This window comes from Antedon mediterranea, chromosome 6 (genome assembly GCF_964355755.1).
Source record: "Antedon mediterranea chromosome 6, ecAntMedi1.1, whole genome shotgun sequence".
Classification (NCBI taxonomy): Eukaryota; Metazoa; Echinodermata; class Crinoidea; order Comatulida; family Antedonidae; genus Antedon; species Antedon mediterranea.
The window spans coordinates 10865581-10891724 of record NC_092675.1 but is presented as its reverse complement, the minus strand read 5'-3'; the positions used below and the strand labels follow the sequence as shown (position 1 = coordinate 10891724).

The window sequence follows — 26144 nt, the reverse complement described above, 5'->3', positions numbered from 1 at the left end:
AGAATAGTGGAATTCAACAGGATTACACAGTTGTTGTCTTAAGTTTTCTGATGTGCTTGATTCATTGATGGTGAATTCAGTTGGGAAGACAGTTCCATTCACCTCAAAGAGTTCTGGTTCTATCAACTGGTGACAAATAAAGTTTAATTGTTTTAAGTGGAATAAATGGAAAACAAGTTATGTCAAAATTTTAAATAAAATACTATTAAAGCAGAAAAGTTACAAAATATTACCTGTAGGAAAGCACGTTTGTTGTTACCTTCAATCATAAAGGTAATGTTGACAAAGGTGTTAATCTTGTGTCCCTGGAATTCTTTGCCAGTCTGGGGGACACCAGAGAGTACTGTCGTTTCATATTTGTACAGGTAGCTCTTACCAGCCTCAAAACGAGTTATGTACTCTATAGAAAACAGATTAAGTATTCATTAGTGATATTATAATCACAATTAGATTACCATTTTTTTCAATTTATGTGCATTCAAATATATCCTAATTTTCAACAAGACGGATGTGTGTAATAAAAGTAATACAAATATTCTTGATGGAGATTTAGGCAATAACTTATAGTACAATTTCTTGAACAGATTATAGAAACTTACCGTTTGACTGCTGGCGCTCCAAGTAAATGGTTTCAGCTGAGAACAAATTTCATAACAGATAATTATTTGAGAATACAAAATCAAAGAATTCAAGAGAAAAGTTAACTCTAAATATGAACTAGATTTTAATTCGTCATCAATTAATAATACATAATGCATATGACCTATTGAATCTTTATTCATTTATATTAGATTACATAGTCTCAAACAGTTAAATTTAAAAACCCATTAGCTAGATCCATATTTTCTATGCTACAATTTGCCCATTGGATTTTTTAAAGTTAAATTTAGATGGACTTAATTGTATTTAGTGACCAATTTCCCAAGGAAAGTTAATGGAAGACTGTATGTTTTAAGTTGTTCTAAAATGCAGAGCTTACAGGGCTTTCTTAAAACCCTGACCAGAGGGCTGCCAAGGTTGCTAACTCCGCTTGCAAAGTAGGCCTACTCAAGTACTAGGAGAGTAGTAGAGTAATGACCAGAATTGTAATGTGAATACACAGTGGTTGTGACTTGGGAGTAATGGAATATGAAAATGACCATAATTTGTACTGGGAAGGTTTTAAACTACATTTGAACAGAGTGGGGCAAGTATTTTTTCTAATTAAAATGATGCAAAAGCTGTACAATTACAAATAGGAACTAAAGTATAATATAAAACGAAACTAATATTAAAAAGGTTAAATGCAAACTTACCGCATACCAGCGCTACACACAAAGCTAGGATGAAAGTTTTCATGTTGACGTAGTCTATCATCAGCAAAAATACTGAGAAAGTGAGACTAGCAGCTTCGTCTAGATTCTTTATAGGTTCCAGTAAACCTGTCCAGGGGTGCTAAATCATGCCATGTAAACAACTACACAATATGTTAAAATACTTGACTATGATTGGTTGAAAGTAAGAAATTAAGTATGTTGGCTTTATGCCATTGGTTTCTGGTATATGAGGTGATCAGTGATAGTGTCATCATTCTAATTAAGTATTTAGGAGATGGGAATTTTTGGGCCAATCGTTCTTTGGGTATCATAATCAGGTACTGATAGGCCTATTTACTAATTATACACTTGTCTCCTTAACCTCATTATTCATAATTACAGTATATTGGTACATTCAATATTTTGTTTATATTTTCTTTGTTAGACACAAATTTCATTCTGTTTTTTTTCTGTGGTAGATGGTCAGCAAATATTAATTACATGAAGACAATGAATAATACTGAAACTTTTTGCATTCTGTAAAGGTTTCAAATGGATCAGCGAAAATAGTGTTGGTTGGCTAGTTACTATGTTAAGTTTCAGTGCTGCAACAGATTGCCCTATTTTGTATGCAGTATTAGTCTAGGTTTTACACAGCGATTCAGCTTAATATTTCGGCACACATGGTAGTTGGAATCACTGTCTAGGTAAACACATCAATGTCACATGTTTTGACATCAAGCATGTGATTGTCTTGTCACTCAAAAATATTTGAATATACATGTTTGGACATTTCACAGATCCAACAAGATGACACTTCTTAATTCTCACAAAGAGGTAATGACAGTTTCTCAAGACTAAGAATGATCTAAGTCTAAAGTAGACTGGTAAACATTTGATGGGATTTTCAAAACAGTAAACACTTCTTGGTTAAGGCTAGCTTCTTAGCAAACAATACGAATGATATATCTTATAATATGCAGATAATAATATTAATCATTCCTGGACCGCGCCGGGCCTGGTAGCTGGCTGGTGATATGTACCCGGATTTTTATTTGGTAGTTTTCTCATTAAATGATGTCCATTTTCATTGGTTTAATTCGAAATCCATGGCATATTTACATATCCTAGCCAAATATGGTATGTTGGCATACATCATTTTTGTGATCTGCAGTTTACAGTCATAATGTATTTATAATTGCCTGGGGTTTTTTAGATAGCAATGACAATATAAATATAGGCCTACTGGTGCTTAGGCTCTATTTACATGATTTTGTGACTTAATGATTATTGACCCTATTGATAACCCACTAAATTGTCCCTGACCCCATTCACATCAGAACAATCTGTAAACAGCCAAAGTAAACTAATTAATACTATCACTGTTTGATTTGTGTCATCTTCTCTGATTGTAAAAACATGTTTTCAATATGGTGCATGAATTGCTACCATGATATCAGGAAAAAACTGGCAAAACATGCTGATGATGTAGAATCTTTGTAGATTGTATTTCATATTTTTATAGCAAGACTGGAGTGACTGAATGTACACCAGATGACACTAACTAAAGTATAACGGGAGATTAAAAAAGGAATCAAAATGGAAACATAACAAAAAATATTGGCTAGGGGTAAAAATAATGTTTGAGTTGATGGACAAGCGTTTAAGACAGGGCGCTATAATTTATCTCATGACTAACTTGCTCCATGATGGTGGTCAATGGCTAGTGTGCTTTAAATTGACCTGGGTAAATTTTAAAAAGTGGGTAGGTCGGGAGACTGGAATATCGTGTGCTGTATAATATATAGAGCTATATATCAGTCACTGCTGAATCCTATGTCAGCCCCTGCATCTAGTATCTGCCTCGGCTGTATTGTCTTTCCTCTGGTCAAGGTGGACACAGCTGTTTGAAAGCATCCATTAATCAATGATAGGAGGACTAACCAAGGTACTTAGCTTAGATTCTGCCATTGTTCCGATTTATGTACAACTATGTTGTTTGCGACAGACGTTGACCATAAATATGTACATAAATGTGACAAAATATCAGCAATTAGCTGATACTATTGCAATTACTGATACACATTAACCTAATTTTATCTTTAATTGGAGATGATTATCTTTTTAACAATGTAATTTAATTGGAGAGCTTATCTTATAAACTTTTATGCAAGATAAAGGAAGTTAATGTAAACAAAAGTAAATTTGGATTAGTCATATTTTCTAAAATGTTGTAAACATTACAGAGGTCAAATGAAGTAAATTAAACATAAACAAAAAATAAATGTTTTCTCTTCCTTGAACAAAATACTATAATGCATGGTTCTAAAAATGTAGTCCCTATAATGCTATAAAATCAATTTTTTCTACTGTTTATTTCAGGATTTAAGTACGATGATATAAGACTAAGAGTGGAATAAAAAAAGTATTTATTATTTTCTTAGGAAATATTGATTTCAATTTATACAATTTTAGATAGTAATTTACAATGGTAATTTACATTCAGATAACATTTATTCAGATAATAATGAATGAACATATACAAAATAGAAAAAAGATATTAAAGTGAACATAGATAAAGCAGTAATTGGTAGTCATTATTATCATGAGCTTTCCAGTCTAATCTGTCGTCAATACATATACCAACACATTTTGTATGGGTACTGAATATAAGAACATTGAAAATGATATCTTTTGTTAACATGTTAAATCTGTTACATAAAATTGATTTTCAGCATATACACCTGAATTAACAATGTCACAGACAGTATGGATCAACATTTGAATAAAACAGACTTGAATCATCCACAAATAGTATTGACAACATAACTTTAGATATAGTATTAACATTTGCATAAATTAAGAAGTGGGCCCAGAATCGAACCATGGGAAAGACCACATGTAACAGACCTGCAGGTTGATTTTTAAAGTTTTTATTATCAAAAAGGTAACTTCTAAACCATTTTGGGCCCTAATTCCATAAGGTTGAGAAATAGCAATTGTATGCATATGTATTATCTAAAGCTGATATAATCAATATAAAAAATGTTGATGTAGTGTGTTTTTCTCTAAATCCAAATTGAGAAATAATTTATAAATTCTTTTATATCAAACATATGTTCTTTATTTTTAAAGGATTTTTGTGAGGTTTTTTTGCAAACATAAAGCACAATATTAAATTTCAAAGTTAGCCTATATGGACAAATTTAACTGTGTCTGTCGCAATATCTTGTATTACACATGGAGATCATTTCATATAATTTTAAATCATTTCCACATGTTTCAATATGCTATATAGAAGAAATTGTTTCAAAGGGAACTTTGACTTGTACACGCTGTAACAATGTCATACTTCACATAGACACACCTAGATTTGCTCAATTGGTCATATTTATAGTTTTCCCGCACTTAAAGGCAGATAACCCTTGCGATTCAAATTCTTATCAGATTCTGGGCGCTGTTTTCAAATTCAAAGGTCACATAGAGGTGAGTATGGTCTTAATTTCAAAAATAAAAGAAGAAAAGACTACTTATCCCACAAATAACATAGGAAAGTTTTGACCTTTACATATGTATTGTTATGATACAGTGTCTTCAAGGTGTTCATGGAATTAGGTTCAAATGTCAAGGAAGGGGTTAATTTTTGTGTTGTTGTAGTAGGAGGTGCTATTACCGTATTTATTCTAATAATTGAATAAATGCCTCATTTGAATAACCCCCTCCCCCATAGAACATAATTTTGAATAAATGCACCCCACACCCCTCTCAGTACATTTACCGGTATATTTGTAGTAGAATTCAATATTGTCACAATCTACAATTTACTAAGCATTTTGATACTATTTTTACTTCTCGATATTAATTGTTTTGTATATTTTCATATCTAGGGGATATTTGATTGTAAATATTTACCAGGAAAATAAGTTAGTTGCATTGCAGCTAACGTTGCATATCGGTTAAATGGGTTTTAACTTCGAACATTTCGGATTTTTTTCTTTTTTTTTGCAGATCAGGACCTTGTAGATAAGTTTTGAAGTTTTCCAAAGCACCCACCAGGATTACAGCATAGTCAGACAATTAATAAGCAAATAATTTGAGAACAAAATGATCAATTTCTGAGCAATGGTTGCTAAGATACTGTATTTATATTGTTATTTTTCTGTCCAGTGGTAAAAAAATATATTACTTTTGGCAAAAGTTGTCCATTAAGGTGGATAGAAATATTTTATTTTAAGTATCTCCCTTTTTAAATTAATGTTTTTAATACAATAGTAGGTGTTAATTTACAGAAAGACAACACCATACAGAAAAACATATTGAATTCAATGGTCACACAAAAAGTAAATCACAATTGTTTTTATCTACTAATAGAGTGCAAAGTACTTTTTAACTCATAGAAATTTAAAATAGTAAACACTTGTTTTGACTATTTAATGCTGTTGATGATGGTGAGGTGTCTGCCATGGTTCAAGTGAGGTGTCTGCCATGGTTCAAATAAGGTGTCCATCATGGTTCAAATGATGTGTCTGTCATGGTTCAAATGATGTGTCTGCCATGGTTCAAGTGAGGTGTCTGCCATGGTTAAAATGAGGTGTCTGTCATGGTTCAAATGATGTGTCTGCCATGATTCAAGTGAGGTGTCTGCCATGGTTCAAATAAGGTGTCTGTCATAGTTCAAATGATGTGTCTGCCATGGTTCAAGTGAGGTGTCTGCCATGGTTCAAATAAGGTGTCTATCATGGTTCAAATGATGTGTCTGTCATGGTTCAAATGATGTGTCTGCCATGGTTCAAGTGAGGTGTCTGCCATGGTTAAAATGAGGTGTCTATCATGGTTCAAATGATGTGTCTGTCATGGTTTAAATAAGGTGTCTGCCATGGTTCAAGTGAGGTGTCTGCCATGGTTCAAGTGATGTGTCTGTCATGGTTCAAATGATGTGTCTGCCATGGTTCAAATGAGGTGTCTATCATGGTTCAAATGATGTGTTTGCCATGGTTCAAATGAGGTGTCTGCCATGGTTCAAGTGAGGTGTCTGCCATGGTTCAAATGAGGTGTCTGCCATTGTTCAAATGAGGTGTCTGCCATGGTTCAAATAAGGTGTCTGCCATTGCTCAAATGAGGTGTCTGCCATGGTTCAAATGAGGTGTCTGCAGAGAGCTGTAAGCCGAAGGCTAGAGGGCGTACTCCAGACTGAAAAGTGATTCCAACAGGAGGGGAAACCAACAAGATGGCGGCCGTAAATGTGTTCAAAAACATTATTTAATACAGAAAATAATAATCTAATATAATACATTAAGACCACATAAATTACAACACATTCTTGCTAAAGCACAGTGAAGTTTTTATAAAATTAAATATATTGTTAATCGCAATGGAATGAATAATTTCTTGGTTAGCTAGCATTTTTTGTATAACGAGGATCATATAGAATGTGTTCGCGTTTATACGCTTAACGCCGCTGCATTGCGTATCGTTCTCATGCAGATAGGCTCAACACAGGCGTAGTAGTGCGTACAGCATAGGCATATCTGATTGGTCAATTGCAGCCGCCATCTTGTTGGTTCCCTCTCCATGGAGAATAACTTTTTGAACTGCGATAACATTATAGATTGCTATCCAGCCTTCGGATCACTGGGTGTCTGCCATGGTTCAAATGAGGTGTCTGCCATGGTTCAACATTTTAATCGGTACAATGTCTTACCAAACCACAAAATAAAAAAAATTCATTTCAGTCAAAATTTTATATAAAATTGTTTATAATTCATATACTACTTTTTTCTTTAAAACTGAACAGCAACATTTACGATTATTATGTAGCAACTTCAGGCAAAAGGGAGGTTCAGCCCTCTGCAGCTGCATGATTTTTTTCTCCTATAAAGAAGGCAAAATTGATGAGATTAATTACGACATAAATAAGGAAATTTCAGTGGGCGCTATATTATAAGCATGGACAGAGATCAAATACCAAGCCAAAGAGTTGGTCGAGAGGTATATAGGCTTCAGGCACCTTGGGTGCGATGTACATAAATAACATCCATGTTTTTTTTCAATAGAAGACTAAGAGAGAGAGAGAATTAAGAGAGGGTTATGTTAAGTTATATTTAACCTAATAAAAAAAATATTTCCCCCTGGCTAAAACAACCCCTTTTGAACTAGAGACAAGCCATAGTAAGTAGGCCTTAACTAATGAAAAACATTCTGGCTATGCACTTGTAAAATAAATTACTTTTAATTATTCCAGTAATAACATTAAAATAAACTGCCACCAAAATAATATTTATTATCATACTAAATTAATAATGTTTAAATGTATTTAATTAAGGTTTATATAAATACAAATTTATGGTTAAATTAATGTTCTACATACCTAATTGATTAAATTAAAAAAATATAATATCTATTATATTATAGAATACATTTGATGTGTGTAATGTAAAATAAAAACCAATAAAAATAAACAAGTAAATTGTGTATAACAGTTTAACAACAGCCGATTTGAGTTAATTTTTTGATTTGAGTTAATTTTTTTTGTGCATAAAACTTGATATTTCTGAGTATTCATTTATTGGAATATTATAGACCATTAGCCAAATCTGGTAAATAGTGTGTGTGAAACACAATTATTCTATTATTCACAACTTTAAAATAAGAAAACATCATAATTTGCCAAAATTTTAATAGACATAGACTACCCAAACCTCATTCAAAATCAACTCAAAATCAATACTCATATTTAAGTATGAATAAACTGTGAATTTTAAACAAATCCTTTTATATAAAAAAAACATCTTGAGATAATGTCTTTTTAAATGAATTACAAATCATCTTAAAAGTATACATGCATGCATGTGACCTTTAATTAAATGTGATTGAGAATATTTTCACACTAGCTCATGTATATGGTATGAAAACAAATGGTGATTTTTATGTAAATCCATAAAAAAATATTATCTATAATGACAAAGTTGAAAGATTGTGGTCTAATCAGCAAGAAATTCAAAGAATTTAGAACCAAGGGCTCATTCAAACTTTCGCTGAATAAAGCATTCTCCACATTCAATAAAACACAAAACATTCCTTTGTTTTATAATAAAACTTTTAAAAGATAAAATTTGATCCATTTATCCCGTTGTATCCATCAGGAATTAATAGCTGAATATCCAGCGCTCATTTGCAAACCCAAGGTATCTCATAAGGGGGCCACATAGCAACCCCAATGCAACTACCCAGCATTGGAAGGCTAAACCAGGGGCCTATTCCCACAGCATTACACCACTGCGAGGGTTTGGCCATTCAATAAGGCGGCTCTAAGATTTTGGCTGTAGAGCAGGTATAGACATAGACGTATACAGATTCACATTGCACAGTGAATGTTTACAAAAAGCGTGCAATAGTACTTCCAATTGTAGAGAATTGATTCAAAATAAACCAATCAAATGGCAAGGATACTTAGGTGTGATATTAAAGCTAGATAGAGAAATGATACCTGGAATAACATTTTTTTTTTTTTAGATCTAATTTAAGGTCACAAATTACATTTAATGTAAAAATAAATACTATATGGTCGTATTGAGATAACTTTTTTCGTCTTTAAATGGTTAAAAATGTGAAAAATAAGGCGAATTTTATAATGTTAGCCGCAAAAAATCCCAAGATGCATTGCGTCCGGATTGATATTTTTGTTTTTCTTCTGTAATTCACCCACTTTTCGATTGATCATGAGGCCAAAACAAATGGGAGACTCCTAACTTCTCAGCAAAAATACTGGGTTCCCCCAATTTGTATCAACGGAGTCTGGCAAAAACAGAAAGATAATTAATGCAGCAACTATACAACGTCAGCCTAGGCATATAGCTAGCGTACGATGTCCGTACCTTACCGATGTTTCCCAGCTAGGCCTAAAAAACTATGCCTAGCTAGGCTAGGCCTAAAAACCGCCCACGAGAGGACATTCACTGCGAGCTACTTGTAGTGCATTGTTTCTCTCTTTTTATCATAATTTACCATAAAACGTACAATTAAGACAAGGAATGACCTGGTTTAATGTTTTTAAAGTAATAATATATGCAATATTTTCACAAAACGTCACAAATTGTAGGGAATGGGTCTTTAAACTTGTAAAAATCAATGCTACATAATTATTTTTATACCATTGCCTAGCATTGACTTATCCATTGTTAGTCTAATAATGTGCTTCCTGTAAAATGGAATTACTTTCTAAAGACCCCAATATGGCTTTTAAAATTTGTGTAAAAACCTACAAGTGAACATATACTTTGCAGCTCACAAAATTTGGCTGGCTGAACTTTGACTGTAGTAAATGAGGGCACCAACAATATTAACGCCTGATGCTGTGATGAATACAGGGTACCATGTAGATGAGTATTCAACGATAGCAGCAGTCAACGGTCCAGCTGTGAGACCAGGAATTGTAGCCTAATGAGTGAAAAAAAAAAAATAACCATTTTACATTTGCATAAATTGTTACAAGTTGTAACCAGTTTTTGATCTCCCAATTTATTACATGTTTTCATATACGCATATACATGAGAAATTTTGGGATAAAGCATAGTTGTGCGTTATTTGATTACTATGATTTTTCAGTTTATTACTAGGACAATACATGCAGTAACACCTTGAAACAAAAAAACAGGCCTCTCATTAGTGTGATTTCCACAAAATTTTCTTCGCACTATGCAAACCTGAATACAAACTGTTACATCTGGCAGGTGTGAAAAGGGTATAACATCCTGTGTCAATTACTTACCACAAGTACTGTTGAAACAACATTTTTTTTTAAATCTCTCATTAAGGAGGTTACTATTTAATACTTGGGGTGTATAAAAATACTATTATTTGAAAAATGGGGAAGAGGGGTGGGGTTGATCAGCTTATGTTATTTAAAGTAATGGGTACTGGAAATACCTACACAAAATGGATAAATACAGACATCATGGTAAATAATGTAGTCAAATAAAATTGTCAACTTGGGAATTACATCATTACAACTTGATTTTTCAAATCTTACCAAAGTATTTGAAACGGCAAAAGTAACACCAGCTTGACTTGGTGCGACATCAGCATGGTTACTGATGTGACCAGATGAATTACAAGCACACAGACCTAGTGATATCGACACAAAACTATAAAAAAAAATTAACACAATTTTATTATTACAACAAATGAAAGAAAATAAATACAACTTTATTTTGTTTACATTTTGTATTCTAGCATTTTGTATCTACTCACCATACAGCTAAACCAATATTATCTACATAACAGAATAGAAGAATAAATAAAGCTGGACCAAGTAGGCCAATACTGGTCATAAGACGACGAACTGAGAGTACCGTCCACTGCTTCCTAGATATTAAAGAGTCTGCATAGTATCCTGCCACTAAAGAAAAACAATAATTATTATGGATGGTTAGAAGATTAATCGTAGATTTCAGGGATCGTGTACAAATTATTCTTTTTTTTTTATTGTAAAAGATCACCTATCATTATTCAGAATCTTTATAGGTTCTGTTGAAGTATCACCTATTGTTATCATTATTGATCTGCACTGCAGATTTTAAGGATTATTTCTTTCTACTATTTTTGTGCAGAGCGTTTCTGTAAAACTTGAAAACAGAACATTGTGTAACATTGGAAGCATTTAGACCTTTATCTGAACTTGCCATAATAAGGTTTTTGACGTCAGTGTTAGTTAGCGTTAGTATTAGTCAGCATTTCATACATTTAAGGTCCAACTTGGTCAAGTAATACTAACATCAACTACTTTTTTCAAAATACTATACTCTTGTATTATCATTCTAGATGATGATAATGCTCCAGAAATTATTTTTACTGAGAAGGTATGACTCAGTGCAGTCTGGTCCAATATATTTTCTAGTGCCGATGAAGTGTGTCTATTTTAGACACAACTCACTGCACCCATTGGTTGTAAACAGATCTAGCAAGATTAATAATGCACAAATAGTTGCTAAGTGAGTTTCTTTCGTAGTATGGTAGGAACAAGGCAATCTAACAACAGGGCACTGAGCTTGCCTTGCCAAGATAAGAACTTGTAACAGTTCTTTGATCTTATGTCTGGCTGCAACAAATACCAACAGTACTGTACTATGTACATATTCTCTGTGGTGCATGGTGTCTGTTAAGGGGCGTAGAACTGATCGTGTCGCAGCCACAGATAAACCTTTTGATATCTAGAGCTTAGCACCCTGTTTTTAGATTGCCTTCGTTGGAATGAGTATTTGCAGCAGTGGTTCAGAGAGGTACCAAACATTGAAATTTGGGAGAACCATTATTGTCCAATTTTTAAGTGCAAAATTCCAAAAGTTTGACATGCATGTTGATATTTTTCATTATCAGAATCCAATGTATCATGTAGGGTATAAAGAACAAAAAGCAATTTCAAAACAGTCTTCCTATGTTACATACACCATGTCCTGTGCCATTAAACACATGACAAGAAGAAATAATTCTTTAGTACTCACAAACTCCTATAAATGAATTCATGACATAAGGTAAAGCAGTTAAGCTGATGTCCTTAGGGTCTGCTCCTAATTCACGCTGTAAATATGTTGGTAACCACGTCATTATTACATAATTGGACCAGTTCATTGCAAAATGTGCCATGTAAATAGCCCATAGAGCACGGTGGGAGATATAACTGGTCCATCTAACTGTAGCTCTCGTGTCTACCTGGTGAAAAAGTAGCATTAGTTTAGAGTGATCATTGTAATATAGTATACAATTATTGAATGAGTTTGATGGTAAGAATATTTCATGAACTTTTCATCGAGTGAAATATTCTCTCCATTCAATGAATAAAAAACATTCATTATAATTATATTAACTTATCCATTGTAAACATTGAGTTAACTAGCTAGCCCATTAAAAAAGGCAGTGCTCAAACTTTAGAAGCGGAGTAGAACAGTTATACAACGGTACACACAACAAGTTTATTTCCCGACAGTCAATGTTGCGCGGCAAAAATTCTTAAAATGTTTACAAAGAGCTCACTAGAGCATGTTAATTATTACCATTAAGGGCGGTGCACACTGAACAATCACACGTGTTAAGCGTAAAATCAAAGCGAGTCTTGTGAAGCTTGAAAAAGACCATCGCGATCAAAGTTTCAGCGTCACATATCATTTTTGCCTGACAACAATAGTTCCAGTTCGATCTGGTAAAGTTGATTTTTATATTCAAATGCAGTGAATTTACATCGTTTACATCCATGTTGAACACATTTTCAATATTCATCTGACTGATGACATCACACATCCTTGGTATTTGATTGGTCAAATTGAAACAAATTTGCAAGCGAACGCAAAAAGGTTGCCCATGGAGCACTATAGTGAATTCACGCACGGAGCCTTCGCTAATTTCGAATTCACCTCATTTAAGTTGATAATTAAAACGACGCCTACAATTTGATATTCACACTGAAATCTTTAGTCACAACAAAATTACAGGTTTAATTTGATACTTGACTCATGGTGCTTCACAGGTAAATTGTTCAGTGTGCACCGGCCTTCAGATATCACATTTAGACGTTAGACGTATTGATCAATCAAATTGTAAGAATACAATCAGGTGTGTTATAAAAATTCATATTCAACACTTATGCCAAACAATATTTGTTAGTTTTTTTGGCAAATAAAAGTGCATAGATTTGTTATGCATAAAAATATAAGCTAGCTTTCACTATAATTTCAATTTATATTTTTAAAATTTGTGTGTTCTTTGTTCATAGAACAATAATTTTCCTGACATTTAATAACAAAAATCTGTGCAACATTAAGAGAATTATAAAAGTATCTTAGAGATATATAAGAAAAGAAGAACAGGACAAGTGACACATGCCATGAAACGCGATACTCTCTCTATTCCCATAACCTCTCACACTTTTTTTTTCACTCCAAATCTGGTCGGAGTAGAGGGGCTCTAATATCATTACTAACCTTTAAAAAACTTACTTTTGGTGGGATCAAGTCCTCTTGTTGATTACTTACAAAGTCATCCTTATAAAACACAATCCAAACCGCTACCCACATAAAACCAAGTGCTCCAAATGTATAGAACATCATAGGCCAACTTAAATGTGGACATATCTATACAAAAACAAATTAATAATGTTTAATTCATCAAATAATTTCCACTAAATTTTATTGACTGAGAGTGTACTTTGTAGACTTGGACGTCAATGATTTTAAAAACAATCTCCAGTTCTCTCGATGTAATGTAATTTTCATCTGATTTTACTGATTTATAGTCATTTTTACCTGATATTAGTCATTACTGATTTTATCATTTTCTTGCAAGTACTCTGATTTGATCATTTTGCAATATATTCATATTTAGTTTGTGCACGTCCAAATACACTAAACAATTCAAATTTGAATAGAGAAGGCCGCAAATGTTAGTGACTCGAAAGTCACTTATTGAACCACCCGTCATAGTTGAAAATCTATGATATGAAAAAAAGGTTGATCGCAAACCCTTAATTTTTTTGTTATATAGACAAACATAGAACAATATAGTATGTCTAAATAATACAACAACACAAAGACAAAAACGTTTATTCATGTTTGCTAAATTTAAAAGTAGCTATATGTTGTTGTTGGGAGGTTACGCTGTCCGGTCTTATGCCAATTGAATATAAAAACACTAGGTTCATAAGCATAAAAATAGTGCACTTTATCTTTTATCATGTGACACACAATCGTCCAATCAGATAACAGGAATCTATTTAGATGTTATAAATATAGGATATTTCCATCAAGCATAAAATTATTACACAGAAAATGATGTATTATTACTTACTATTGATGCTAACATTTGACCGACGGATCCAAGAGCCACTAACCAACCAAAAGCCCTTGATCGCTCATTTTCGTGAATATTGTTTGCAAAAATGTGAAAAATGGTGGGTAGGCAAAATCCCTCAGCAAATCCTAAAACAGCTCGAGATAAAATAAGAAGACCAAAAATTTCTGCACAAATCGGTGTTAAAAAGGTTGCTGCTGACCAAACTGTTACTGCAACTAGCAAAACTGTTTTACCACGAAACTTTTGTGCCGCTTTACCTCCAATTACCTGTTGATAAACAAAATGGCAAACTCTATATTTCACTCTATAAACATCTTAAAGATATAGTGTCCTGAAACATTTTTTTAAATGTTTTTGTTAAATATGCCCTATTTTAATGTCACATAATAATAGTCTGTTGAGTAAAAAATTATGCAATTGTTTGATGTGATTTCCAAGCTATTTTTACTGTAAGGCCTAGTACTGTAGTTGCCATTCAGCCTGCTCAGCTTTAGCCAACATGTATTGTTAACAGAGACCATGGAACTGATAAATATATCCAGCTTTTCAATTTTTATTGAATAAATCAACTAAACAATCCAGAATTGAAATCAAGAATATCTTGACACTATAATATTTTAAAAAATCAATTTATACCTGGCTACTTATATAGCCCCATGCAAATGCACTCAATAGCCATCCTTGCACTTGTAAATTCCAATTGAAAGCCTCACTCATCGGTACAACTGCTATAGGCATGATTACACGATCTGCAGCATTGATGAAGTTAGCAAGAGCACATAAGCCCACAATCTTGGCATTTCTAGCTCCAGACATGAACATGTTGACGTCAATAGCTTCTGAATTGACTAGAAAACAATTGTTTTAACAGGGTTAAAAATTAACCACCAAAGCTTACAGGATCCAACAGGGTTACCCAAAATAAATTTCAGTTGCCCTTACCAAAACCTAGTAGCCACCATTTACTGGTTTTCTGCAGGTGCGACGGTTTCATGAACTACTGTGTTTAGATTGACCAGTTGCCAATGGTACCTTGCATCATGTGACAAACCAAAAAAAAGGTTAAAAAACAGAAAAACATTTTTGGAAAATAACATTTAACAACGGCCACTTGTAGAATATAGCTTAGTAGACCGAGGGCTATCATTTATGGCTGCTAACGATATAGGCCAAACAATTCTTTGTTGAGTTGAAGAGATTAAATTTAGATTAGATTTGTATTATTATTATTTGTATTTTATTTGTAATTATATATATTATATGCCAACCATTGTTAATGTTATGATATAATATTTTTGGTCAATAAATGTTTCTTGAATTGAATTGAATTAGGGATTGTTTAATTTTTGCTGGGGACTGAATTTGTTGGTGGCTTAAGACACTTTTCGTAGATCCTCCAACAGTAGGCTAATTCTGTTGGTCATGGATGGTTGAATATAGTATGACATCTTCCTTCCCCTATGGTGTATAGTTTTCGCCAATTATGACATTATTAAAGTTCTTTAAACCTATTCAATTTTGCCATTTTTTGTATGTTACATATTGTATTTTCTGTGTTTATATGTATTTCTGAATATTTTTAAGGCATCCTATACTGTATAATTTATACTCATTATCATTTAGTTGTGTGGTTGTCTCTTTGCTTTTCTTCCTTATATCTTTACTCCCATTAAAAGTATTATTTTAAAGATGTATTTTCCCTTGAAACACAAAAAATGAAAAAAAAAATATTCTAAATTTAAATTGGCCATATCAAAGTAATATTAAAGTTATTCACTTTAAGTCAAAAATTTGAGCCAAAAACAACAAGTTTACGTAATTAACAGGTAAATTAATTAGATTACATTTCGTCTGGGAAATCGTCGCAAGCGAAAGTAAACAAAGATTTCAAACCATGAGTATGCATTATGCATGATGCTACTTAGGATTGTTTACAACTCGTCATGGTTAAGAAGGTGTTTTCACACAGATTGCGAGGAAGTTTTATGATTATGCATACAGAGTAGCCAAACAAGCGTGTTGCATTATGAGATATGTTTTGATTGAAAACTTTGACTGGAAGTCAAAGTTATTTTTTGAACAAAAAGACATCTGTGTTTCGGTTAAATTATTTTTTTTTTTCGACTAATTTTTGGTGAAAGTTAATAACTATTATGATACTTCAAAATGACCCACTTTTTTTCAAAATTTAAAAAAAAAATTTTTTTTGGGAATTAGTCAAAGGGACAATACATCTTTAATGATCAAATAAACTGTTGTCTCTTAACAATTTATACACCAATTTATTAAAAAGGTAGAGGCTGTATTTATTAAAAAATCAAGTTATTAACGTATATTTTGTACATTAAATCCTAACAAATAAAGCAAAACTTCTATCATCTAAAAGTCAAAGAATGTAGTAATGTCTCGGGTCCATTCTATAGTGGATGCTAGTTGATAATACCCAGTACTATTTTGTACAATCATTCGGGAAATTATTCGTAAATGACGCACCCATGATGCATCTCTCTCAGGGATCATATACAGTAGTGGGTCATACAATTGACAAGTGCATTAACATTCATTGGCCATGTGAAATCATGAGTTCAAATCAAACGCTTGTCGCATTTCTTGTGTTCTTCATACTGTATAGGCAAGACACTTTACTTGTGTTTGCAGATCATTCATGTTTGCCTCTCTCCACACCACCGTGACCGTACCCTGGATGGTGTCCTGAAAACTCTATTATTTTTTTATTTTTGTTTTTTACGATCAGCTGGTCTGCTCTGTTTGTTCATCTCTAAAAATGATGGCTTCCATAGCAAAGCAAAAATCGTGTATGAAGTTTTAGTTAACATACTTGGATTCGAAATAAATGGTGGGTGCAAACAGCAGTAGCCCCGGGTAGGCTTAACGGCTTAACTAGGCTTTAACTAGGCCTAACCCTAAATAAAAAGGGTGCTGGTCAACCCGTACCCATTATTTGGCTTATTTGTACCCATTTGTTGGCTTACTCGTACCCATTGGCTTACTTACTTAGCAATTCACACAGCAAAACTAGAGGTATGCTTTTGCCGTGTGAATATTTTTATATTCAAAATGTTTCTTTTGCTCGCCAATTAAAATGACCATTGATTGTAAACATCATTTAATTAGGCATATTTGTTAACATTCATTTAAATGTAATATATATTAACATACGTTTGTGTCTTTTAAGAGAACACAGTGTTCTCCCCAGGCCTTTGAAGCGTCACGGTCGGCCGTGACGCTTAAAACCTTATCCGTGACGCTTAAAAATATCAACCACAACCAATCTAAAAATAGATTAACAGGCAGGTACTTTCTCTGGAGCTGAGGCGCGGCATGCATAAAGAGCCTAATGCATACGCGACACATGACATGACCACTAGACGATACACAAGCCAAAGAAACAAAAGACTGCGTAACAAAGTGTTAGCGTAACAAAGTGTTAAACAACTGAGACTCGCTTTCACCGGCCGCCGCCGAGAGATGTAAACACGTGTTTTGTTACTGCCATGTCTCTCTTTCGATCTCTAGTACTGTATTGGTTGTCTAAAATGTGGTAACTTGTATATTGTAAATAAAGTAAATGATTGATTGTATTGTTTTTCTTGTAAAAATGTTATGTGTATTAAAAATAAATATCAATGATATTATTATTTTCAATATCACACTGGATTAATCGACTCTATCGGTGGGATTTACTCTTTCGTCGGTAACATACGCACATCATCAAATGACAAAGGCGTGATTGATTTTCTAGGCGCAATTCAATGCTAGCTGCTTTGATCGTATAATACATTCAAGAAGGCTACGATCGTTTTCCTATTTGCTAGTGCGCTATGAAGTCTTATTTCCGGGCAACTAGAGGTGTCTTACTAATGAGTAGGCCTAGTTTTATTTCATCGGGACTTGCACCCAATGTTAATTGAACGCCAAAAAAAATGTTTTTTATCGCATATGTTTACCCGCCGGCGAAAAAAAAAGTAGGCTACGATCGTTTTGTTTGCTAACGCGCTATGAAGTGTCGTTTCCGGCCAACTACAGTTGCCTACTGATGAGTCGAGTAGGCATATTTTTTCATTTATCGCGTATGTTTACCTGCGGAAAAGTAGGCACCGATCGGGTTGTTTGCTAGCGCGCTATGAAGTGTCCTTTCCGGCCAGTCCTACTGATGAGTAGGCATTTTATATTTCATCGGGGAATTCCCCTTGACGTTCGTAATGAACGCAAAAAAATGTTTCTTATCGCGTATGTTTACCGGCGGAAAAAGTAGGCTACGATCGTGATGTTTGCTAGCGCGCTATGAAGTGTCCTTTCCGGCCAACTACAGAGTTGTCCTACTGATGAGTAGGCCTAGTTTTATTTCATCGGGGAATTCCCCTTGACGTTCGTATTGAACGCAAAAACAATTTTTATCGCGTATGTTTACTGGCGGAAAAAGTATGCTACGATGGTTTTACTGTTTGCTAGTGCGCTATAAAGTTTCGTTTCCGACCAACTGGAGTTAGTCCTACTGATGAGTAGGCTTATGCCTATTTTTTTTCATTGAGGACTTCCCCCTGACGTTCGTAATGAACGCAAAAAATGTTTCTTCGCGTATGTTTACCGGCGGAAAAGTAGGCTACGATTGTTTTGCTGTTTGCTAGCGCGCTATAAGTGTTATTTCCGGCCAAACTAGAGGTGTCATTCAACATAAATGTTATGTGCGAGAGTACCATTTCCGGCCATCTAGGGTGTAAATTACCAAAAATCGCTTCGCCACAGCCCCAACCATGGTGGGGCTGTGACTCAAGTACTTAGAGTCGCCATGACCCCCCTAAGCGTGACGCTTGATGAGAATCCTGGGGAGAACACTGAGAACATTAAAAAAAAAATTTCATTTTACTGTATAGTATTACATTTCAATTAAGCCCAGGTTTTATTCTTATCACCTAATTATCTTCGATCAAATAATTATTAATACTAGATGGTACCCGAGCGAAGCGAGCGTACCATCTAGGTCGTACCCACAAATGGTTCTCGAATACACAGTAATTTCAGCGTAACAAAACTGGCGATTTCAAATGTACGTACCGCAGGACTATAATACATTGTCGTTTACAGAAACGAATAAATAGACACGATGATTTATGTAGTCAACTAAAATTAGCACCCTGGGAATTACTTCTGAAGGAGAAACTTATCACAAAATGAGTCCAAATTTTTGATTTGGACTCATTTAAAGAAACCCAATTTGTGTTTTGTATGTAACATTAGGGTTGAGGGATGGGAAAGCGGATAGGTACAAAGAAGAACAATTTTTAAATATATTCTTTATCCACTCAGTAACGAAATATTTCTTTCATGTTTTATAGGCCTATAAATAATATAGGCCTACATCTAAATACAGTAAAACATTTGCGATTTAATACTTTGTTAAAACTGTCACTGTCATAATCGATTGAAATATTAAAGTACCGTACACGATACACCACTACGACGTTCATATTTTTGGTAATTATTAATAAATACAAACGTTGAGAAGGAACTGTCAGTATAAAGTTTATTTGTATATAATAATGTGTTTATATATCTAACAGTAGAGCCTATCCACAATCTCAGTAATAAAGTTTATTTGTATATATTTTTATATTACATCTAACAGTACGAACATTCACAGTAAGAAATGTTCAATTCAAATGAGGACCAACAATAGTTAATAGGTATTTACAGTATTGTCGAAGTTTATTCTCAAAGGGCCCATATATTAACCTACCGCAGTGTTAAACAAAGGGCTCATAAATTTATCTACTTGTGTTAAACTCTGGCAGACTGAGAGATTGGGATGTTCCATTCATCGCAAATCAATACATTTGTAGAATCGTATATTAAATCTACCAAAATAGTATTTTTTAAAGAAAATCGGCCTGTCTTCAACATTATGATGCTGTACTCTAGCTGTTCAACCGGTTTTCAGCTATTAAAAACAATTATCGTAGGAGGAGATAGGAAAATGCGAAGCCTTCTCGCATTTTTGTGGCGGGTATTTTTCAAGATGGACATCCATTAGACAGTGTATACCACGATCGGAAAACACCTCTCTTTGGGGCAAATCGTTGAACCTAAATTCGTTTTAATCGTCAATAACTAATTATCTAACTTAATTTAATTAGGAAAAAGGGTTAAATCAGGTGGTTAAAATCAGTACCGAAAGTACGAACCAACTTTATATACCATCGAGTAAAAATTCTAAAAGTAAGGCGCGATTTACCGAATTTTGCCCTTACGTAAATTTACATATAGATTATTTCTATTATTAGGTTATATGCATTATCATGCATATAACCTCTTGATTCTGTAAAAATCTTTATTTGTTTATTTATTCTTTCCTTAGCACTATTTTGTCCGTGAATTATCTTGATATCAGTTTCATCTAGCTAAGTCAATTTTTCAGAGTATATTCCTTATGGCCAGGAATCGATGTGGTTATGTTTTCACGGTGCGCAATCAAACATTACGTGGTCTACGCGCGATTTAATGAAATCACGTTTGTAATCATATCTTCACAAGCATGAATCATTTTTAAACAAAATTTGGTACTCATAAATTTCAGGTCATATTTCATCATAATATGGCAATACAATTACGTGCGTAGCGCATATAACGCATGCGTACACGCGCTTAAAATGTTCAAAATTGTCAGAATTTATTTTCGATGAAATTAGAGTACGTTTCAGGCAATTTTAAGCGTTTAAAAAATTACCATGAGTGCGCAGATTTTTGCACGCGCACTGCGCGTCAAACGTTAATGCGCACTTTTTTTGTCCGATTACTGTTGTATAACCTTTCTTTAATAATATCATCATATTTTATTCACTTTTCAACGCGAAACAGCGTTATACGAGCACGTCTAAAGTGACAGTCTACGCACGTGTAAGTTAACAAAATGGTGAAAATATGCTAAATTTTAAAATTAATATATATCGTTAGAATGCTCGGGAACACCTATTTTTTATTTCATTTTCTTGAAGTGTATGTATCATATGTATGATTTATTATGAAATTAGGAGAAAAAAAGTTGATTAAGTCATCATTAATGGCATATTAAATTTAAAAAAATTAATTATGACAATCAATCAAATTATAACATTTTCTTAGGCCGAAATAACAAACTTAACATTAACTTTCTTCCTTAAGAAGTTTATATATTAAAGTTAAAAGTATATAGTTTGACAGTGCATCATTTTTTTTTAATTTTTAAAGATGTCATCATAGTAAAACATTATAATTCATTGCGGTATGTAATAATCTATCTGCACCAAAGTGGTTACTGCATAGTAAATACACGGAGGAATCTTTCCATAACTTTAGTCAGTTGTGTATGGCTCGATGGTCTTTGCTCGTGTCTATGGCATTCAAGGTACCGAGATCGAGTCTCACCTTGGGAAACGAAATAAGATTTTTTTTTTATTATCTGTATTGTTTGTTCAAATTTATTTCTTAGTGTATAGATTATACACATGATTTATAATGAAATCTAGATAAAAAGTAACTTATGTCTTTATTATATGTAACAACAAATGTGGTTTATGACATTATACGCAGAGGGATCTTTGATCGGATTGTGATACCGGCTATGGTGTTCGCGTTAGCAAGGTCCTATCATATATTATAAATAATTAAAGATTCTGAGAAAATCAATCAATCAATATATCTTTTAAAAATCAATTATCTTTATTTAAATCAATGCATATAACCTATAATTCGTCATAGTGACGAATTAAATCTAGTTAATATTAGATTTAATAACCATTAAAAACGTACATTTTATTGGTATATAAGATTGATTGAATTAAGAACTCCATGTTTTTAGAAAAAAAACGGCTGTGGGGTCGAATTACTCTTAGATTTCTTACCAGGATTCCACTTTTATAAAAAAAAAAAAAAACATTTATAGGGTGTCAAATAAACAATGATGTCACGTATGATCGTTTTCCATTTATTTTTTTCTTAAATAATTCAGTAAAATGATCTGTCTAACCGGAGATTTCTTTAAAAAAAACAAGCACGAATGTGCGATACTCGGGGTACAGAAAAAGAATCTGTAATGACGTCATAAGACGGGATGTGATGTCACATACACATCAATAACCTCGGTACCAAATACCTCTTACACAAAAAATGTGGGTTACACAAAGTTTTTTAATGCATTTACATTACAAATAAATATGGTAATAAGCACAAAGCAAAATAAACATTGTGTAAAAGTTATAATTACCGATTACACAAAATAAGTATGTAAAAAAATAATAAAAACTAGAGGGTACTCCGAGAGTACAAACCTCCGGCTACTGTAAAATTCCTCTACATGAAATGTCCCCAGAAAATATATACAATATATATTTGTTTTAATTTTTTTTATGAGTTCTAAGTGTAAATAGGCTAACTACACCATACAAAGTTGTGGATGAGAGTTTGGTGTAATGGTTATGTATCCAGCCTCTCACAGTTGAGATCGGTGGTTCAAGTCCCACTGAGGTTTTTTTTTGTTTTTTTTTATTATTATTTTTTATTATTTATTTTTGTTTTGTTTTTTGTGGACCTTGATCTTTGACCCTGACCCTTCAAAATTTAACCACAATTATATGATGAGTCATTGATCATTGTGGCTAAGTTTGGTGAGAATTGGATAAAAACTGTGGTCTCTAGGCAGTAATATAGTTTTTTGTTAGTTGTGACCTTGACCTATGACCTTTTCCACTCAAATTCGAACTCGTCCGAGCTTTTGAGGCATAGATCATTGTGTCCAAATTTGGTGAGAATCGGATAAAAACTGTGGCCTCCAGGCTGTTCACAGACACACACAAACACACAAACATACAAACTCACAAACACACAAACATACAGGGGTGAAAATATAACCTCCTTGGCGGAGGTTGGCGGAGGTAATGAGATATACTGTGTATATCATATTGCGTATACAGTACTTTTCACCATAAAGTTTAAAAAAAAAAGGTTTCACCCGGGCTCGAACCGGGTACCTTCTGCGTGTTAAGCAAACGTGATAACCACTACGCCAAGATTCCACATATACAGGTAACTACATGACGCTGTGGTGTGTGTCACACACTGTGGGTTCTTAATTAAACAAATTAATTACCAAAAGAAAAAGCATGAATGTGCGATACTCGGGGTACTGCTGCAAATGAAGCTGTAATGACGTCATAAGACGGGATGTGACGTCACATACACATCAATAATCTACCAAATACGGCTATATGGTACCATCTTCGAGATGTCATATTGCTGCATCCGGTATAAAAATAAAAAATCCGGCTCTATAGCTTTGAGGACATGTGCCTGTAGTATATTCATGCCAAATCCCAGCTCAATACTACAACGAATAAGGGAGGAGTAGTACTTTAAAAATCGCACTTTTTACTCAATAATGTGCAGATGGAGAAAGAGGAGGAGAAAATGAGTAAGTCCTAGACTCGGGTACCCCGAGTAAAATTACAAGTTTTATAGTGTGTCAATATTAGACAAATGATTGATGTACGATAATTTTCCATGGCTACGGATGTCGTCTTATTTACTAAAATAATAAAACGTTCTGAAAGGCCTACCTGCACGTGTTTGAGTACTTATGTATCATCAGCGATAAGATGCTTTTTAGTTAGTATTATTAAATGTCATTTTTTAGTCATAATAATACAGTAATAACCATTATGAAATGCAAATGTCTATTATTCTAAAACTTTTGCTCACTTAGCAGCAAAAATGAGGCTGGTATCCGCCATAATAGAGATTTTAAAATACTTATTAAATATATTCGAACAGTTTAATCTTTTCTGAAATTTCCAGAAAAGAAATATTATTCCAACAGCAACATTGATAAAATCACACAATGTAATTTAAATTTTATAAAAAAAAACCAAAAGTGTTAAACGGAACTAGCACCATAGTTTTTTCCATTTAGTATGCGACTCGTACAAACACCTTCCTAGGTTGTCGTTGCACGCAGTTCGGGGTCTAATGTGCAGCAGTTATTTTAAATAGTGGGCGGTGGATATCAGGTCGTTAATGTTTACTTGTTCAAGTTCGGATTTGAAGGTCTTGGTATTTGGAGCATCGCGGACTTTGAAAGGCAAATTGTTCCATTCAAGGATCGATTTGGGATATAATGAGTGGCAATAACTAACAGTCTTTGTTAGCAGGAATAAAATCGTAAGCGAGATCATAACGATTGGTATTTATAATGTAATAAAACTGGGTTTTAATAATCGCCGTGGTTAGGATTCCGGCACCAGAACTCAACTGCCCAGTGTTAGGGAATCCGACACGCTATTGCGCATGCCCAGAGCGAGGTAATCGGCGACTCTATACTATACCAATTCTTTGACTATACAGCGATGGATCATTTCATAGCTGCGCCACACGGCGAACTAGCCTAGATGCCTACTAATACGGGATCCACTAATCTAGGCTAGGGCTACCAGTTAGACGTGACCAGTGGGCCTATTTATTTTGTAATTAAAAAGTGGTTGCTTCATTCATATATAAACTTCATATCATTATGAATTATATAATTACATGACTAGTTTTATGATTTTTCATAACGCATTTAATATACTGTACATAACATGCAATCACAAGTTGATTTGTTGACGGCAGCCACCGCGTGGATGTGAAAAAACTGTTCGGGAATTCGGGGTCGTAACGTTAAAAACAGCATTACGATTCTTAGTAGATACTGATTCTTATTAATATCATTATAATTATTTTAACGCGTGGCGTAGTCGTATTTTAATTATTAATTCATGTATGGCATAGGCCAAGTTTCATCCATCTCTCGCTCGCGCAACGACTCGACAATCTAGGCTACAGTAAATCCCTATAACACTCCGACTCTCGGTGGTGTGGTGTGTGGCACTATTAGTGCAAGCTATAATTCACTTCCCAGAGCTCTGGGCATGCGCAATATCGTGTCGGATTCTCTAACCTAACGGTGGTCTACTTGCTTGGCCTAGCTAGGTAGCCTAGCCTACCTCCTAGCCTCTACTAGTCTAGGCCTAGCCTAGAGCTAGCCTACTAGCCTTTATGTTGACAAAAAGGATACCACACCAGAAAACAAATATTTACTTACATCATGGAAGCCTTGTATGTGGGCCTGTGCCTATTATAAATAAATAAACAACTCTCTTCTCTTTATTTTTTCCAAAAATAGGCCACATTAAAACAAATGCCTAAATAAATTCACAACACTTCGGCTACATCGAAAAATATCCACTATAATATCTATGGAACGCTAAAACCGCCATATAAAAGTTGCCAGCACAATTATGTAGGGGCCTACATTACAGTACGAGCAATCCTTGGCAGTTGGATAAAAACCCCTTCGTTGGAAAAAGTCCAGGTAGTCATCAAATCCATTAAACAAATGTGGTCCTATCTTCGGCAGCATGGTCCTTGGTTTAAATCGCAGTAAAATCAAATCGAGAACGCAGTAAAATATCGGAGTTGTATAATATAGTTGAAAGTTTTTCGAAAAATGAGTGATTTGAAGACAACTGATCTTGGTTTATATACATGTGCCATATTTTAGTTTGTATACATAGCTCCATGTCGACATGAGTGATATTGTTATATGCTTTATTATGTAATATTGTAAGCTTCAATGAGACACCTTTGTGCAGCGATAAAAAAAAGTAAAACTATGCTACAGCGGTTTTTGTTTCTTAACCTGATTACATATATTTTATTAATATTTATTCTTCCCAACCATTTTTTTTTAAACTCAAAATTTGAAACACTACCGTTTAGCTTTTTCATTCAAATTGAAGATTGAATTTAATGAAATTTTATGTACTGTACTGTTTAACAAATCAACATAACGGTACAATAGGTTATGATTATTTCAAACCAAAATAGCTAGGTTTTTAAGGACTGATTTATCTTTAAAAAACGCCTAGAAATAAAAGAGAGAGAGAGAATAGCAATTACGTGTTGGAATAATACAGTAGTAAC

General features: G+C 33.7%; 1 protein-coding gene across 6 annotated transcripts; it reads right to left on the bottom strand.

Moving 5' to 3' along the window:
• Window positions 1–3816: 3816 nt before the first annotated feature.
• LOC140051381 (uncharacterized) lies at window positions 3817–25388 on the bottom strand. Of its 6 annotated transcripts, none has more exons than XM_072096580.1 (10): window positions 25264–25387; window positions 15078–15167; window positions 14772–14983; window positions 14130–14402; window positions 13268–13417; window positions 11795–12002; window positions 10545–10692; window positions 10324–10438; window positions 9557–9731; window positions 3817–6991 (listed from the first exon to the last, which is right to left on the bottom strand). In XM_072096580.1, exons 2-9 carry the CDS (start codon window positions 15127–15129, stop codon window positions 9579–9581), a joined length of 1311 nt encoding a protein of 436 aa, XP_071952681.1. In that variant the 5' UTR covers window positions 15130–15167; window positions 25264–25387; the 3' UTR covers window positions 3817–6991; window positions 9557–9578. The 6 variants fall into 6 exon arrangements, with proteins under 6 accessions (XP_071952681.1, XP_071952679.1, XP_071952680.1 ...); XM_072096578.1 differs by lacking the exon at window positions 3817–6991 and adding an exon at window positions 6999–9089; XM_072096579.1 differs by lacking the exon at window positions 3817–6991 and adding an exon at window positions 6999–7166.
• Between the last annotated feature and the right edge of the window lie 756 nt (window positions 25389–26144).

What these genes read in the sequence shown, in the direction of transcription:
- LOC140051381 (XM_072096580.1), bottom strand. Translation starts at nt 15,129, where the DNA reads ATGAAACCGTCGCACCTGCAGAAAACCAGTAAATGGTGGCTACTAGGT. An exon ending in GTCAAATGTTAGCATCAATA is followed by an intron (nt 13,418 to 14,129) that starts GTAAGTAATAAT and finishes GTTTTTGTATAG; the next exon opens with ATATGTCCACATTTAAGTTG. An exon ending in CAAAAGTAAGTTTTTTAAAG is followed by an intron (nt 12,003 to 13,267) that starts GTTAGTAATGAT and finishes CTTTTTCACCAG; the next exon opens with GTAGACACGAGAGCTACAGT.